Here is a 15,497-nt window from a genome sequence, read left to right as displayed (position 1 = left end):
AAAGCCAAACAAAACATTTCAGTGCTATCAAGCTTTAGGGGTCCATACAGGCACACTGAACTCACACACACCCGAACAAAAACAACATGTTACTGTACCCAAAAGAGGCAGACTTCCACTTGCGGCAGGGGAAACCTCTCCTACAGCCGGCTGACACCAGACTGGCAGGGTTCTCTGTGACGTCGATGGGCAGAGAGGCATGTCTCCTGTAGAGAGAAACAGAACACAGTCATCACAACCTGACTGGAGCCATTTCATTTGGAACTGAACGACAGGATAAATGTGTGTGTGTGTGTGTGTGTGTGTGTGTGTGTGAGTGCCTCAGGATTGTTCCCCAGGTGACAAGGGGATATTTTTATGGCACCAGTTCAGCCAGTGGCACCTTCCTGCTTCACTCTCAACCTGAGCACTCATTATTTTCATACATCTGTGTTTTAAAATGGTGTATTATTGTGTTTAGGATATTAAATCACATACCCATGCTTTTCTGTTTAACACACATTTTAAAGAGAAAAAGCATTCAGGGTTGTGTACCAAAAAAAAAAAAAAACTACAAGTGTGCATGCTCTAGTTCCTGAACAGCACAGCTTGGAGAGCTCCAAAAAACAACTTCCAGGTAAAGACTTCTTTGAGTCATAAAAATGCATTGAAATTAAGAACTGCGCACACTTTGTAGAGGTGTGTGGCCATTTGGAGACACCAGTTAGTCCTCTCCCTCAAACCCTTGTAATGTATGCACCTACCCACATTTTTCAGGAACATTCTTATCATGTTACTGAATGTATCCAGAGCATTTTACTTGGTCTAATCATTTTCCCATACTCTCCAACCTGTTCCCTTTAAATTGCTACCGTGGTTCATATTTCTTCAGTAAGAAACATTTCAATGCAGCCGTATTCATATAGGCCAATTGAGTAAAAGAACTCACGCTAAAGAACTGAATTTGATGGTCTTTTTTTTAAACGCCTAGCACACATTACAATCGTTCCACAGAAGAGATGTATTGCCTGGAAAATCTACAGTTTAATCTGGAGTCTACGACATCATACATAATATATAATGTGGGGTTAACAAACACACTTAGTTCTCCCAAATCGCTCTTTCCACATCCTAAAATGAATCAGCTGAGCAGCAGGAGTATGGTTTTCATTATTCAGATGGTTCCGCTTGCATTATGATCTATTAACAGCTACACCATGGAAACGCAGTAGGTCATAATATTAACAATTCAGTAGAACAACAATATTTAGTGCAGGACAAATGAAATGATCAAATTAGTGAATTAATCAGCAACATGACATTGATGAGATGTTTAAGATCATATGCAGTAGAGCCATATAAACAAAATGTTCAGCAGCTGTACGGACACATTCATCATGAACACAGAGAGGCACTAGGTATGAAATACAATGGTGCAGTTCAGAGGTCACCTCCCAGAATACACCCGAACATGCCCAGCGGCATAATGAAGGTTCTGTCTATGGCAGCCGCTACCGCATAAATCTCATTGTGACTTGTGTAAAAAAACATCCTGAATACACTTCAATCCTACTTGTGAAAGAGGAAGGAGAGACATGAAGAAATGAAAAATAATTCCAAAGAAAGGACAAAAGAAATGGAAAGTAATTGCCCATGTAGACAGAAGGTCAGGTTATTTGTAGTGTTTCTACAGTCTTTGTATGTTTGTGTTCTGCGCTGCTCTATTTTATCAAGGACCTCTCCTCCTGATGTCGTTATGGCCATCTCTCTCCTTCTTTATCATCATATACCTGAAGTAGTTCTCCCCAGCAGCACTTCTCACTCATCTATAGAAGAGCTTCCATGATCCACCTTCGACCCGCTGGTGCCGGGACCATCCCCTCTTCAGTCCACCACCAGTCTGCCATCAGTCTCTCAGAGGTGAGGACCTTCATTAAGCATGGAGCCATGTAACATCTGGCCTGAATGCTGAACAGTGGCCATTTTTCTCCATCACAGAACTTTGATCCCATCTCTGTCAGACACACAGAGCAGCAGGAAACGCTATCTGACATCTTTTATGAAAGCAGTTTGCTCAATCAGATTAACATTTGGCCTCAGTGTCTTCGCTAATGTTCCATGAACAATAGCTTGACTGGTAGGTAGGATGTGTGCAGTAATATTCTGTAATCCCTCTATTGAAATTCACAGCTATGTAAGAAAAGTAATTATAGTATGAATATAGGTGAGGAATTACAGTCGCCTTGTATTTTGCCATTATCACAGAGTATAATCAGTTCATGTCTTGCTTGAAAACACCTTCCCAGAAAAGCCCAGAATGCACCGAAAAAGTTTTTTAATTTCTAATTTCTGCACTCAAGCCATGATTAATATCAGTTGCAAATTGAATCAAGGGCTGATGCCATTTACTGCGGTTTGAATTATTAATTTCACAAATGCTAATGTCCCATCTCTCTCGCTCTCTTTCTCCACTGAATGAGTTTGGGGAGCTGTGAACCATGAATTACTCTGATTTCTTTCCTCTATTAGTGACTGGCAGGGCTGCAGAGACCAAACGCAGGCACACAGAGACACATCTCCAAATCGAAATCAGCAATGGGTGTTACACAACTCCACTGGTAAATTGTAGGAGAGCCTTTCTACAAGCCAGCAGGCTGAGGCAACTTAAAGGAAAATCATCATAAATAACTTCCGTTCTGCTTGGTCACCATAGATAGTGCAGTTTGTGAGTTCAGCTAGCTGTCTGTCTGTGCTGACTTGGATGTCATTCAAGGTGAAGCACAGTGCTGAGAATAATGGGAGAGGGGGTTATCAAAACAATACCAGGAAATAAATTCCATTGTAAACTGGGTGGTTCAAGCCCTGAATGCTGATTGGCTGACAGCCGTGTTATATATATTTATATACAGTGGCAAGAAAAAGGGCGTGAACCCTTTAAAATTACCTGGATTTGTGCATAAATTGGTCATCAAATTTGATCTGATCTTCATCTAAGTCACAACAATAGACAAACACAGTGTGCTTAAACTAATAACACACAAATTGTGTTTTTCCTTGTCTATATTGAATACATCATTTAAAGGCTGGAAAAAGTATGTGAACCCCTAGGCTAATGACTTTTCCAAAAGCTATTTGTAGTCAGAAGTCAGCTAACCTAGAGCCCAATCAAGGAGATGAGATTGGAGATGTTGGTTAGAGCTGCCTTGCCCTATAAAAAAAAACTCACAAAATGTGATTTTTATTTTATTTTTAATTGTACCCCTTTTTCTCCCCAATTTCGTGGTATCCAATTGTTTTTAGTAGCTACTATCTTTTCTCATCGCTACAACTCCCGTACAGGCTCGGGAGAGACGAAAGTTGAAAGTCATGCGTCCTCCGATACACAACCCAACCAAGCCGCACTGCTTCTTAACACAGCGCGCATCCAACCCAGCGCACATCCAACCATGCACCTGGCAACCTTGGTTAGCGTGCACTGCGCCCGGCCCGCCACAGGAGTCGCTGATGCGTGATGAGACAAGGATATCCCTACCGGCCAAACCCTCCCTAACACGGACAACGCTAGGCCAATTGTGCATTGCCCCACGGACCTCTATATATGCCATATCTATTAGGTACCCCACTTGTTCCCGAGAAGTGCGCACTCCTACAGATAGTGAGGCACATGACCATGGCTTGCTATATAAAAGGAGGCAGACAGGCATCGAGGCATTCAGTTACTGTTCGATTGTATGTTAGAATGGCCAAAATGAGTGACCTAAGCAACTTTGAGGATGGTATGATTGCCGGAGTCAGGGACGCCAGTTCCAGTATCTCAGAATCTCCTAAAACAGCCCTTAGTAGGGGGTTATTCACATGATAATCCCTGGGTTCTCATGCCTTATAGCTTAATCATTGGTCCAGAATGTTTTCAGTCTGACAGGGGCCTGTGTGTGTTTTAAACAGAGGATGGTGGGAGTACAACTCAAGGACAAATCTCCTCTTCAGTGGGCTGTTATCAAAGTTCACCATCACTCTCCATGGCGATGAGATATATATACGCTCATGAGTAGCAGAGGACAACCTTGTTTGATCCCAATGAAGTGCAGTTGGGAAAACGTTTCAAATGTTTCCCTGGAGAACACTTCTAATGAATCCAGAGGCAAGGCGCAGTGGCAGCAGAGTACAGTAGACACCTCTTCTACCCAGGGACCACAGTGAGTCCGCATGCAGCGACAGTTCCTGGCATTGCACTGTGACTGAGCAAGGTGCAAGCTTGCAGGTTAAACAGTAGGTTAAACAGTCCTGTCTTACTGTAGTCACCTTGTCACAGACATTTCCTGCTCCCCTGTTGATATAGCCCTGAGGTTCAAATGCAAAATTATTCCAGGTCTGTGTAATAGCTGTCCATCTAAGATTTACCACTCGCCCTAACCGAGGTCACTTCATGTGTGAAGTGCTAAAAAATTATCTGAAATAGGTGCAATTCTGTATAATTGCACATTCACTCAACTACCATCATCACATCATCATTATGCTAGAGTATGTACACGCTACAAAACATGACAGTGGTGTCTTCATCAGCTACTGATGTTTTAACACATAATCAGAAAGCATTGGCCTGAACATGAGGGATCAGAGCCGGTGCTTTGTTCTCTCTCCTTCACAGTAATAACAGTTAGGTTTTCTAATCACTCTCTATTTCAGTCTCCACGCCTCCCTGCTGAGAATGACAAGGGAATGAAAAGCCACTGATTCTGTCAGGCCTCTTGTTGCAAAGCGCTTCCGTTGAGCCTCTACAGAGTTGGGGTGGCAGGTAGCCTAGTGGTTAGAATGTTGGGCCAGTAACCGAAAGGTTGCTGGATCAAATCCCGTGGCTGACAAGTTTAAAATCTGTATTTTTGCCCCTGAACAAGGCAGTTAACCCACTGTTCCCCGGTAGGCCGTCATTGTAAATAAGAATTTGTTCTTACTGACATGCCTAGTTAAATAAAGGTAAAATAAAAAGGCAGGCAAACAAGCTGGCAGGCATCACCACATTGAGCATGGTTATATGCACTTATATGCAATAATGTGACTGTTGTGGATAGTCGGGTTAATATAATAGTTTGTTTAAAACGTTTACCTGCTTTGCAAGAAGAACAATCCCCCTAATAATACTGTTTATGACTAATGCCATTCTCTGCATTCTGCCACAATCAGTTTAATGTTGATTAATTAGTGTGTATGCAAACATACTCATTGTCAATCCGCTTTGGACCAACATTACTCCTCCCCATGTAACAGGAGGAACCTCATTCAGGAAAACAGAACGACAACAAATGGCTACCATGACTGGAAGCCATATGGATGTTGTATGATCAAATAGTTTCATAATAACAGTGATAATTGGATTCAATCTAGAGAGATGGTAGAGAGTTGCATTTACCTGTGGTTCCTGTGTTTCGGAATTCATAGGATAATATAACTACCCTTTTGTGAAACACACACCAACATACTTATTTGCACACACTGAAAAACAGGAAGTGTTATTCAAATATTTATCACACTTGAATGAACACTGCTTACATTCATCCCCAGCCCTCGTACTGTATTGAGTGTCTGACTGTGACTGCTGGTGATCTCTCCAGCTCCCTCCAGCCTATTGTTCCCTGCTAGTCAAGGTTTATGAACGGGTGCTGCTTTACACATCAAAACCAGGTCATTGAGGCTGTTCTGAGGCTGTTCACACCAGCAGTCAGTCAGTCTCTCACATTGCTGGCTCCTAATCACGTCTGAATGAAGCCATCCATTTTGATTAGTGGAGAAGGCCAATTAATCACAGCCATGTTGTTATTCTTCGCTCATTAGTTCCCCTACACGTCCGCTCACTGTCAGCTACAGTACCTCACCTCAGAAAAGCAAATTCTCAGGTACAATGACTTTTCCATGTTTAATGATAGCGAGAGCTAGCCAACTAGGTATGTAATGCACTAGATTTTAAACAGCCAGGCTCAGTTTAGGTCATGGTGTAGCTGCATATTAACATGTAAGAGACTTGTAAGCAATATGACTATGAGCCTAGTGAGTGTCGCAGGAGAGTGGTACCTCAGTGGCTGTGGAGTGGTTTTGAATTTGAAGAGCCTGGCTTACTTTGAGCTTCAGTATTGTATATCAAAAGGGAAAGACTAGGGTCTGTGATATAGAGCACCGTTTGGGTCTTTACGTGTCAAAAAATATACATGTCAAATAACATTATTTGCTTGTTCACCATTCAGGACCTGAAAGTGACTGCACATCACATAATAATTTAACACGTTCATGAATTTTGGACATAGTGATTACACATTGATTACAGCATCACCATATTTCATGGCGATTCACCGATATGTATGCTATGATTCTGGTAAAGCTTTTTCGGGCATCTAAAATACCCCTCATTTATAAGACAGCTTTTGTATTTGGGTGATGGTCCCATGCTTAGTCATGCTTATAATGTTAGCATGGGGCAACAGGGCTAGGTACTGTAGCTGGCTAGCTTGCCGAGTTTGTTACCTAGCTAGCTGGCAGGCAGAAGCAGCAGGATCACCATCCTATCTCCCCTGCCTCTGGGATGGTTGCATGTCAGGGAGAATGTTGGACTACCAAGCTAACAATTTTCATCCTGCTCATTTGATCCTGATCTTATTTAAAATGCTCACACAGACATTTTCCCATTCGGTTGAACAAATAATGGCTTATTACCAACGCGGTATTTTAAAACACATTGTGACTGGTGTGCGTGCTTGTTTGCAGACTTATTTTTTTACAGCTTTGACAGCGCTACTGACCGTAGTGGTGAAACTTGGCTTGCTAATGCAGACTCGGCACACGCAACATTCTAAAATATAATTTTGTTATTTGACATGTCAAATTATCAGTTTAAAAGACACATCAAATATTGTTATTGGACTTGTATCTTTTATCACACGCATTAGACCCAAACGGCATCCCATACTGTGAGGCCTAGTAGTAGTAGGTAGTCTTGGGACTGTATTAGTGCTGAACGTAGTGGTGGATGTTGAAGCAATTTCACTCAGCCGGACCCTGGTTTTACATATTGATGTAGAAAGACTACAGACACAACGTGAATTTCTGTCTGGGGAGTGGATTAACAGTGGTAGCAGTCGATGCATACTAGCTCTTGGATGACTAAAAGTGTAGATGAAATAGCGGCTGCTACTGTAGTTATGATGATTGACACTACCCATGTGTTTGGGTAAAGGCTTAATTAGCGGGATGGGTTATTGGCCAGTTATCTCAGAAAGCCTGATAGCTGATTGAAAAGAGGCCCAAGTCTCTTTGTTTCACAGTTTGAGTCCCTGGCAGAAACGCAGCATCTTTAGTACACTGGCTCTGCTGGTGATGCTGCTCAGTGGGTGAGCACACACACACACAAACACACACAGGAAAAGACAACGACACCTTTGGGGCTCAGCCCTCTCTTTCACCTTCGCCTCAGTAAGAGAGGACAGCCAGTACGTAACACAAGAGGCCGGAGCACAACAAATAACATGGGAGGAAAGAACAGAGATGGCCTGAATCTAATGTACAGTTGAAGTCAGAAGTTTACACTTAGGTTGGAGTCATGAAAACTCGCTTTTCAAATACTCCATACATTTCTTGTTAACTTCTTATGGCTGGGGGGCAGTATTGAGTAGCTTGGATGAATAAGGTGCCCAGAGTAAACTGCCTGCTACTCAGGCCCAGAAGCTAAGATATGCATATCATTAGTAGGTTTGGATAGAAAACACTCTGAAGTTTCTAAAACTGTTTGAATGATGTCTGTGAGTATAACAGAACTCATATGGCAGGCAAAAACCTGAGAAAAAAAATCCAACCAGGGAGTGGGAAATCTGAGACTTGTTGGTTTTCAACTCTTTGCCTATCCAAGATAATGTGTAAATTTGGTCCGATTGCACTTCCTAAGGCTTCCACTAGATGTCAACAGTCTTTAGAACCTTGTTTGTGGCTTCCACTGTGAAGTGGGGGTGAATGGGAACTGTTTCAACCTTTGGCTGGAAAAATGGCTGTTTTTCTGTGACTAGGTGCTGACCTAACATAATCGTTTGGTGTGCTTTCATCGTAAAGTCTTTTTGAAGTCGGACACTGTGGTGGGATTAACAACAAGTTTATCTTTAAAATGGTGTAAAATACTTGTATGTTTGAGGAATTTTAATTATGAGATTTCTGTTGTTTGAATTTGGTGCCCCGCACTTTCACTGGCTGTTGTGATATCGATCCTGTTAGCGGGATTTCAGCTGTAAGAAGTTAAACTATAGTTCTTGCAAGTCGGTTAGGACATCTACTCTGTGCATGACACAAGTCATTTGTCCAACAATTGTTTACAGACAGATTATTTCACTTATAACTCATTGTATCACAATTACAGTTGGTCAGTAGTTTACATACACTAAGTTGACTGTGCCTTTAAACAGCGTGGAAAATTACAGAAAATGACATCATGACTTTAGAAGCTTCTGATAGGCTAATTGACAACATCGGAGTCAATTGGAGGTGTACCTGTGGATGTATTTGCTTGACATCATGGGAAAATCAAAAGAAATCAGCCAAGACCTCAGAAAAATAATTGTAGACCTCCACAAGTCTGGTTCATCCTTGGGAGGAATTTCCAAATGCCTGAAGGAACCACGACCATCTGTACAAACAATAGTAGGCAAGTATAAACACCATGAGACCACACAGCCGTCATACCACTCAAGTGAAAAACAATAGCACAACAGCAGCAAAGGACGTTGTGGAGGAAACGGGTACAAATGTATATATATCCAGAGTAAAACATAACCTGAAAGGCCGCTCAGCAAGGAAGAAGCCACTCCTCCAAAACCACCATAAAAAAAGCCAGACTACGGTTTGCAACTGCACATGGAGACAAAGATCACACTTCTTGGAGAAATGTCCTCTGGTTTGATGAAACACAAATAGAACTGTTTGGTCATAATGACCATCGTTATGTTTTGAGGAAAAAGGGGGAGGCTTGCAAGCCGAAGAACACCATCCCAGCCGTGAAGCACAGGGGTGGCAGCATCATGTTCATGTTGTGGGGGTGCTTTACTGCAGGAAGGACTGGTGCACTTCACAAAATTGATGGCATAATGAGGAGAAAAATTACGTGGATATATTGAACAACATCTCAAGACATCAGTCAGGAAGTTAAAGCTTGGTCGCAAATGGGTCTTCCAAATGGACAATGACCCCAAGCATACTTCCAAAGTTGTGGCAAAATGGCTTAAGGACAACAAAGTCAAGGTATTGGAGTGGCCATCACAAAGATAATAGATAATTTGTGGGCAGAACTGAAAAAGCGTGTGAGTAAGGATGCCTACAAACCTGACTCAGTTACACCAGCTCTGTCAGGAGGAATGGCCAAAATTCACCCAACTTATTGTGGGAAGCTTGTGGAAGGCTACCCGAAACGTTTGACCCAAATTAAACAACTTAAATGCAATGCTACCAAATACTAATTGAGTGTATGTAAAATTCTGACCCACTGGGAATGTGATGAAATAAATAAAAGCTGAAATAAATCACTATTATTCTGACATTTCACATTCTTAAAATAAAGTGTTGACCCTTACTGACCTAAAACAGGGGATTTTTACTAGGATTAAATGTCAGGAATTGTTAAAAACTTAGTTTAAATGTATTTGGCTAAGGTGTATTTGGCTAAGGTGTATGTAAACTTCCGACTTCATCTGTATATCAACAGTGGTGGAAAAAGTACTCAATTGTCATACTAAAAGTAAAGATACCTGAATAGAAAATGACTCAAGTAAAAGTGAAAGTCACCCAGTAAAATACTACTGGAGTAAAAGTCTTAAAGTATTTGGTTTTAAATATACATAAGTTCCACAAGTAAATGTAATTGTTGTACTTATGTATCAAAAGTAAAAGTATAATTATTTCAAATTCCTTATATTAAGCAAACTTGTTGTTTTCTTAATTTACAGATAGCCAGGGGCACACTCCAACACCTCATTTACAAACAAAGCATTTGTGTTTAGTGAGTCCGCCACAGAGGCAGTAGTGTGTGAATTACTTTTGGGTGTCAGGGAAAAGTAAAAAGTACTTTCTTTAGGAATGTAGTGTAGTAAAAGTTGTCAAAAATATAAATGGTAAAGTAAAGCACAGACACAAAAAAACTACTTAAGTAGTACTTTAAAATATTTTTACACCAATGTATATCAACAACACAAACTCAGCTCCTCTAGGGTTCTCTCCATTCTCAGAAAGCTCAGACAGACAACACTTGAGAGGCAGGAGGAAGAGTGTAATTCACCATCTGCTCAACAGGAGCATATGTGCTGCTTACCCAAGATATTACATCTATATACTATGGAGAGAAGGAGCTGGAGACAACTGGGCTTATTTACTAGGGACCGGGAAGCAAAGCACCTCTACTCGACATGCCAGTCATGTTTTTCAGCCCTAGGCACATCACATCAATGATGTATGCTGATTCCAACTTTAAATCACTCCACTGCTTTCACATTTACTGAGACACTCCCATATAAACCTCATGCCACAGAGACGGTATAACTCAAATACAACAGTTAATTGTACTCAATGCAGTCATGGGTTGCACTCAACACAACCTCAATGCAACCTTGGGTTGCACTCAACACTCAAACCCATAATTTCCCCCATCATAATAGCCACTAGTGGACATTGAGACATCATCAGCACCTAGCTGCTACTATCATCACCTGAGGACAATCACTCAGGTCTCTGCTACTGCAGCATGTTTTAATCACAGGGTCCGTCAGCTATAGACTGGAGAATGTAGGGCATCATATGTTATCTAGAACCAGAACCTACTCAAGAGAAATCGTGGGTGGAGAGAGAGCGAGAAAGAAAGAGAGAGAGGAAAACAGAGAGAAAGACAGACAGAGAAAGAGTGTCCTTGGTCAGAGTTAATAAAGTGCTACCTGAATACGTGCATTACATCATGAGTAATGGTGTACATACCTGACCATTCTGGAACTGTCACATTCAGTTCTGGAAAACAAAGAGGCAATAGATTAACACACTAATCAATTCATTGTAAGTTAATATAAATTAATTGACATTCAATAATAGCGCACAGTATATGGAAACATCTAATTGAAACAATGATCAATTAATCAAGGATGATATGACAATATAAATGACTAGCTATCTAGCTTGGTTTCTTCATTCAGTCAGTGATTAAGTATAGTGATATATAAGACATATTACAGGGACCCTGCAGCACCAAGCGCTTTGCTAAGAGCTGCCTACAATAGAAAAGACCAAACTGAACAGATAAGTTAGGCCAATTGCACAGAAACTGAATTACACTGAGAATCAAATTGTTCCCTTTAAAATGTATGCCAAAAAGAAACGACTGATTTCAAAGTTTAACAAATCATTTTTATTTATTTTCTATCACGTTTATTTAACCAGGTAGGCAAGTTGAGAACAAGTTCTCATTTACAATAGCGACCTGGCCAAGATAAAGCAAAGCAGTTCGACACATTCAACAACACATGGAGTGAAAACAGTCAATAAGTCAACAATACAGTAGAAAAATAAGTCTATATACGATGTAAGCAAATGAGGTGAGATAAGGGAGGTGAAGGCAAAAAATAATAATTTTTTAAAAAAAGGCCATGGTGGAGAAGTAAATACAATATAGCAAGTAAAACACTGGAATGGTAGATTTGCAGTGAAAGAATGTGCAAAGTAGAAATATAAATAATGGGGTGCAAAGGAGCAAAATAAATAAATAAATACAGTAGGGGAAGAGGTAGTTGTTTGGGCTAAATTATAGATGGGCTATGTACAGGTGCAGTAATCTGTGAGCTGCTCTGACAGCTGGTGCTTAAAGCTAGTGAGGGAGATAAGTGTTTCCAGTTTCAGAGATTTTTGTAGTTCGTTCCAGTCATTGGCAGCAGAGAACTGGAAGGAGAGGCGGAATTGGTTTTGGGGGTGACCAGAGATATATACCTGCTGGGGCACGTGCTACAGGTGGGTGCTGCTATGGTGACCAGCAAGCTGAGATAAGGGGGGACTTTACCTAGCAGGGTCTTGTAGATGACCTGGAGCCAGTGGGTTTGGTGACGAATATGAAGCGAGGGCCAGCCAACGAGAGCGTACAGGTCGCAGTGGTGGGTAGTATATGGGGCTTTGGTGACAAAATGGATGCCACTGTGATAGACTGCATCACATTTATTGAGTAGGGTATTGGAGGCTATTTTGTAAATGACATCGCCAAACTCGAGGATCGGGAGGATAGTCCGTTTTAAGAGGGTATGTTTGGCAGCATGAGTGAAGGATGATTTGTTGCGAAATAGGAAGCCAATTCTAGATTTAACTTTGGATTGGAGATGTTTGATGCGAGTCTGGAAGGAGTGTTTACAGTCTAACCAGACACCTAGGTATTTGTAGTTGTCCACATATTCTAAGTAAGAACCGTCCAGTGTAGTGATGCTGGACGGGCGGGCAGGTACAGGCAGCGATCGGTTGAAGAGCATGCATTTAGTTTTACTTGTATATAAGAGCAGTTGGAGGCCACGGAAGGAGAGTTGTATGGCATTGAAGCTAGTCTGGAGGGTTGTTAACACAGTGTCCAAAGAAGGGCTAGAAGTATACAGAATGGTGTCGTCTGCGTAGAGGTGGATCAGAGACTCACCAGCAACAAGAGCGACATCATTGATGTATACAGAGAAGAGAGTCAGCCCAATAATTGAACCCTGTGGCACCCCCATAGAGACTGCCAGAGGCCCGGACAACAGGCCCTCCGATTTGACACACTGAACTCTATCAGAGAAGTAGTTGGTAAACCTGGCAAGGCAATCATTTGGGAAACCAAGGCTATTGAGTCTGCCTATGAGGATGTGGTAATTGACAGAGTCGAAAGTCTTTGCCAGGTCAATAAATACGGCTGCACAGTATTGTTTCTTATCGATGGTGGTTAAGATATCGTTTAGGACCTTGAGCGTGGCTGAGGTGCTGTTTGGTCAGTAATCTGTTTGTTGACTTGGCTTTCGGAGACGTTAGAAAAGCAGGGTAGGATAGATATAGGTCTGTAGCAGTTTGGGTCAAGAGTGTCCCCCCCTTTGAAGAGGGGGATGACCGCACCTGCTTCCCAATCTTTGGGAATCTCAGACGACACAAAAGAGAGTTTGAACAGGGTAGTAAATAGGGGTTTCAACAATTTCGGCAGATCATTTTAGAAAGAAAGGGTCCAGATTGTCTAGCCCGGCTGATTTGTAGGGGTCCAGATTTTGCAACTCTTTCAGAACATCAGCTGACTGGATTTGGGAGAAGGAGAAATGGGGAAGGCTTGGGCGAGTTGCTGTGGGGGGGTACAGTGCTGTTGACCGGGGTAGGGGTAGCCAGGTGGAAAGCATGATAGAAAAATTTAAATTAGAAAAATGCTTATTGAAATTCTCAATTATAGTGAATTTATCGGTGGTGACAGTTTCCTATCCTCAGTGCAGTGGGCAGCTGGGAGGAGGTGTTCTTATTCTCCATGGACTTTACGGTGTCCCAGAACTTTTTTGAGTTTGTGTTGCAGGAAGCAAAATTCTGCTTGAAAAAGCTAGCCTTGGCTTTCGGGGGCTGTTCGATGCCAATGCAGAATGCCATAGGATGTTTTTGTGTTGGTTAAGGGCAGTCAGGTCTTGAGAGAACCTGGTTCTAAATTTCTTGAATGGGGCATGCTTATTTAAGATGGTGAGGAAGGCATTTTTTTTAAATAACTAGGAATCCTCTACTGACGGGATGAGGTCAATATCCTTCCAGGATACACGGGCCAGATCGATTAGAAAGTGTTTCAGGGTGTGTTTGACAGTGATGAGTGGAGGTCGCTTAAGCTGAACCATTACGGATGCAGGCAATGAGGCAGTGATCGCTGAGATCTTGGTTGAAAACAGCAGAGGTGTATTTAGAGGGCGAGTTGGTTAGGATGATGTCTATGAGGGTGCCCGTGATTACGGCTTTGGGGTGGTACCTGGTAGGTTCATTGATCATTTGAGTGAGGGCATCAAGCTTAGATTGTAGGATGGCTGGGGTGTTAAGCATGTTCCAGTTTAGGTCACCTAGCAGCACAAGCTTTGAAGATCGATGGGGGACAATCAGTTCACATATAGTGTCCAGAGCACAGCTAAGGGTGGTCTATAGCGGGCGGCAACAGTGAGAGACTTGTTTTTAGAGAGGTGGATTTTTAAAAGTAGTTCAAATTGTTTGGGTACAGACCTGGATAGTAGGGCAGTCTCTCTCTCTCTCTCTCTGTCTCTCTCTGTGTGTATTCAGACCCTTTGCTATGAGACTTGTTTCATCCTGTTTCCATTGATCGTCCTTGAGATGTTTCTACAACATGATTGGAGTCCACCTGTGGTAAATTCAATTGATTGGACATGATTTAGAAGAAGGAGATGGGACTTGATCAGGGAGGTCCTGATGGACACTGACAGAGCTACAGAGTACCTCTGTGCAGATGGGACAACCTTCCAGAAGGACAACTATCTCTGCAGCACTCCACCAATCAGGTCTTTATGGTAGAGTGGCAGAGGGAAGCCATTCCACAGTAAAAAGCAAATGACAGTCCACATTGTCTCTCAGACCATGAGAAACGAGATTCTGTGGTCTGATGAAACCCAGACTGAACTCTTTGGCCTGAATGCCAAGCATCACATCTGGAGGAAAACTGGCACCCTCCCTACGGAGAAGCATGGTGGTGGCAGCATCATGCTGTGGGGATGTTTTTCAGGGGCAGGGACTGGGAGACCAGTCAGGATCGAGGGAAAGATGAACAGAGCAAAGTACAGAGAGATCCTTCATGAAAACCTGCTCCAGAGCGCTCAGGACCTCAGACTGGGACCTTCCAACAGGACAACAACCCTAAGCACAGAGCCAAGACAACGCAGGAGTGGCTTCGGGACAAGTCTCTTAATGTCATTGAGTCAGCCAGCCAGAGCCCAGACTTGAACCTGAGCGCTGCTCGCTGCTTCAACAAAGTACTGAGTAAAGGGTCTGAATACGTATGTAAAATGTGATGTTTTTTGTTTTAAATGTGCTTTTTGCTTTGTCGTTATAGGTTATTATTAAGACTAACGTAACAAAATGTGGAAAATGTCAAGTGGTTTGAATACTTTCCAAATGCACCGTACCCATGAAACAAAGTAACCAAATTGAAATCCCTGACAATATATCTTACAACAATAATAACAATAACAATATTTGCAAATAATGCAACGCAATTAGATCCACATTCGATTGGAGAGATCACAATATCCCCACCGTGCCACCATGCCTATAATGATAGAGGCATAGGTCTGGTTGGCCACAAGCTGTGCTGGAATGTAGCTCCACATTTTTTTTATTTATTTTTTAGATACTCCAGAGAACCCAAGACAAGTGGGTAGAATTCCTCATTTCAACCTTTAGGTAACAAAAACTGTTTTACAAGGACTGTATGGGAAGAGGATAGCGCTCACTTCTTGAGGGAGGGTTTCAATTCATTTGGAGGTGTATTG

The 15,497-nt window shown here is 42.1% G+C and overlaps 1 protein-coding gene across 2 annotated transcripts in view; it reads right to left on the bottom strand.

Annotated features, from left to right (window-relative positions):
• Positions 1 to 15,497, bottom strand: part of iqsec1a (IQ motif and Sec7 domain ArfGEF 1a) — a 187,335-nt gene that overhangs the window by 122,877 nt on the left and 48,961 nt on the right. For both annotated transcript variants that reach the window (XM_021615546.3, XM_021615553.3), the window contains exons 2-3: positions 10,966 to 10,995; positions 99 to 206 (exon numbers count right to left, since the gene is read on the bottom strand). In XM_021615546.3, the coding sequence (XP_021471221.3) occupies positions 99 to 206; positions 10,966 to 10,995 (138 nt within the window). The remainder of the gene's footprint in view (positions 1 to 98; positions 207 to 10,965; positions 10,996 to 15,497) is intronic.

This window comes from Oncorhynchus mykiss, chromosome 9, assembly GCF_057628025.1.
Source record: "Oncorhynchus mykiss isolate SJ-2025 chromosome 9, ASM5762802v1, whole genome shotgun sequence".
Classification (NCBI taxonomy): Eukaryota; Metazoa; Chordata; class Actinopteri; order Salmoniformes; family Salmonidae; genus Oncorhynchus; species Oncorhynchus mykiss.
This window is presented reverse-complemented; position numbering and strand designations above follow the sequence as displayed.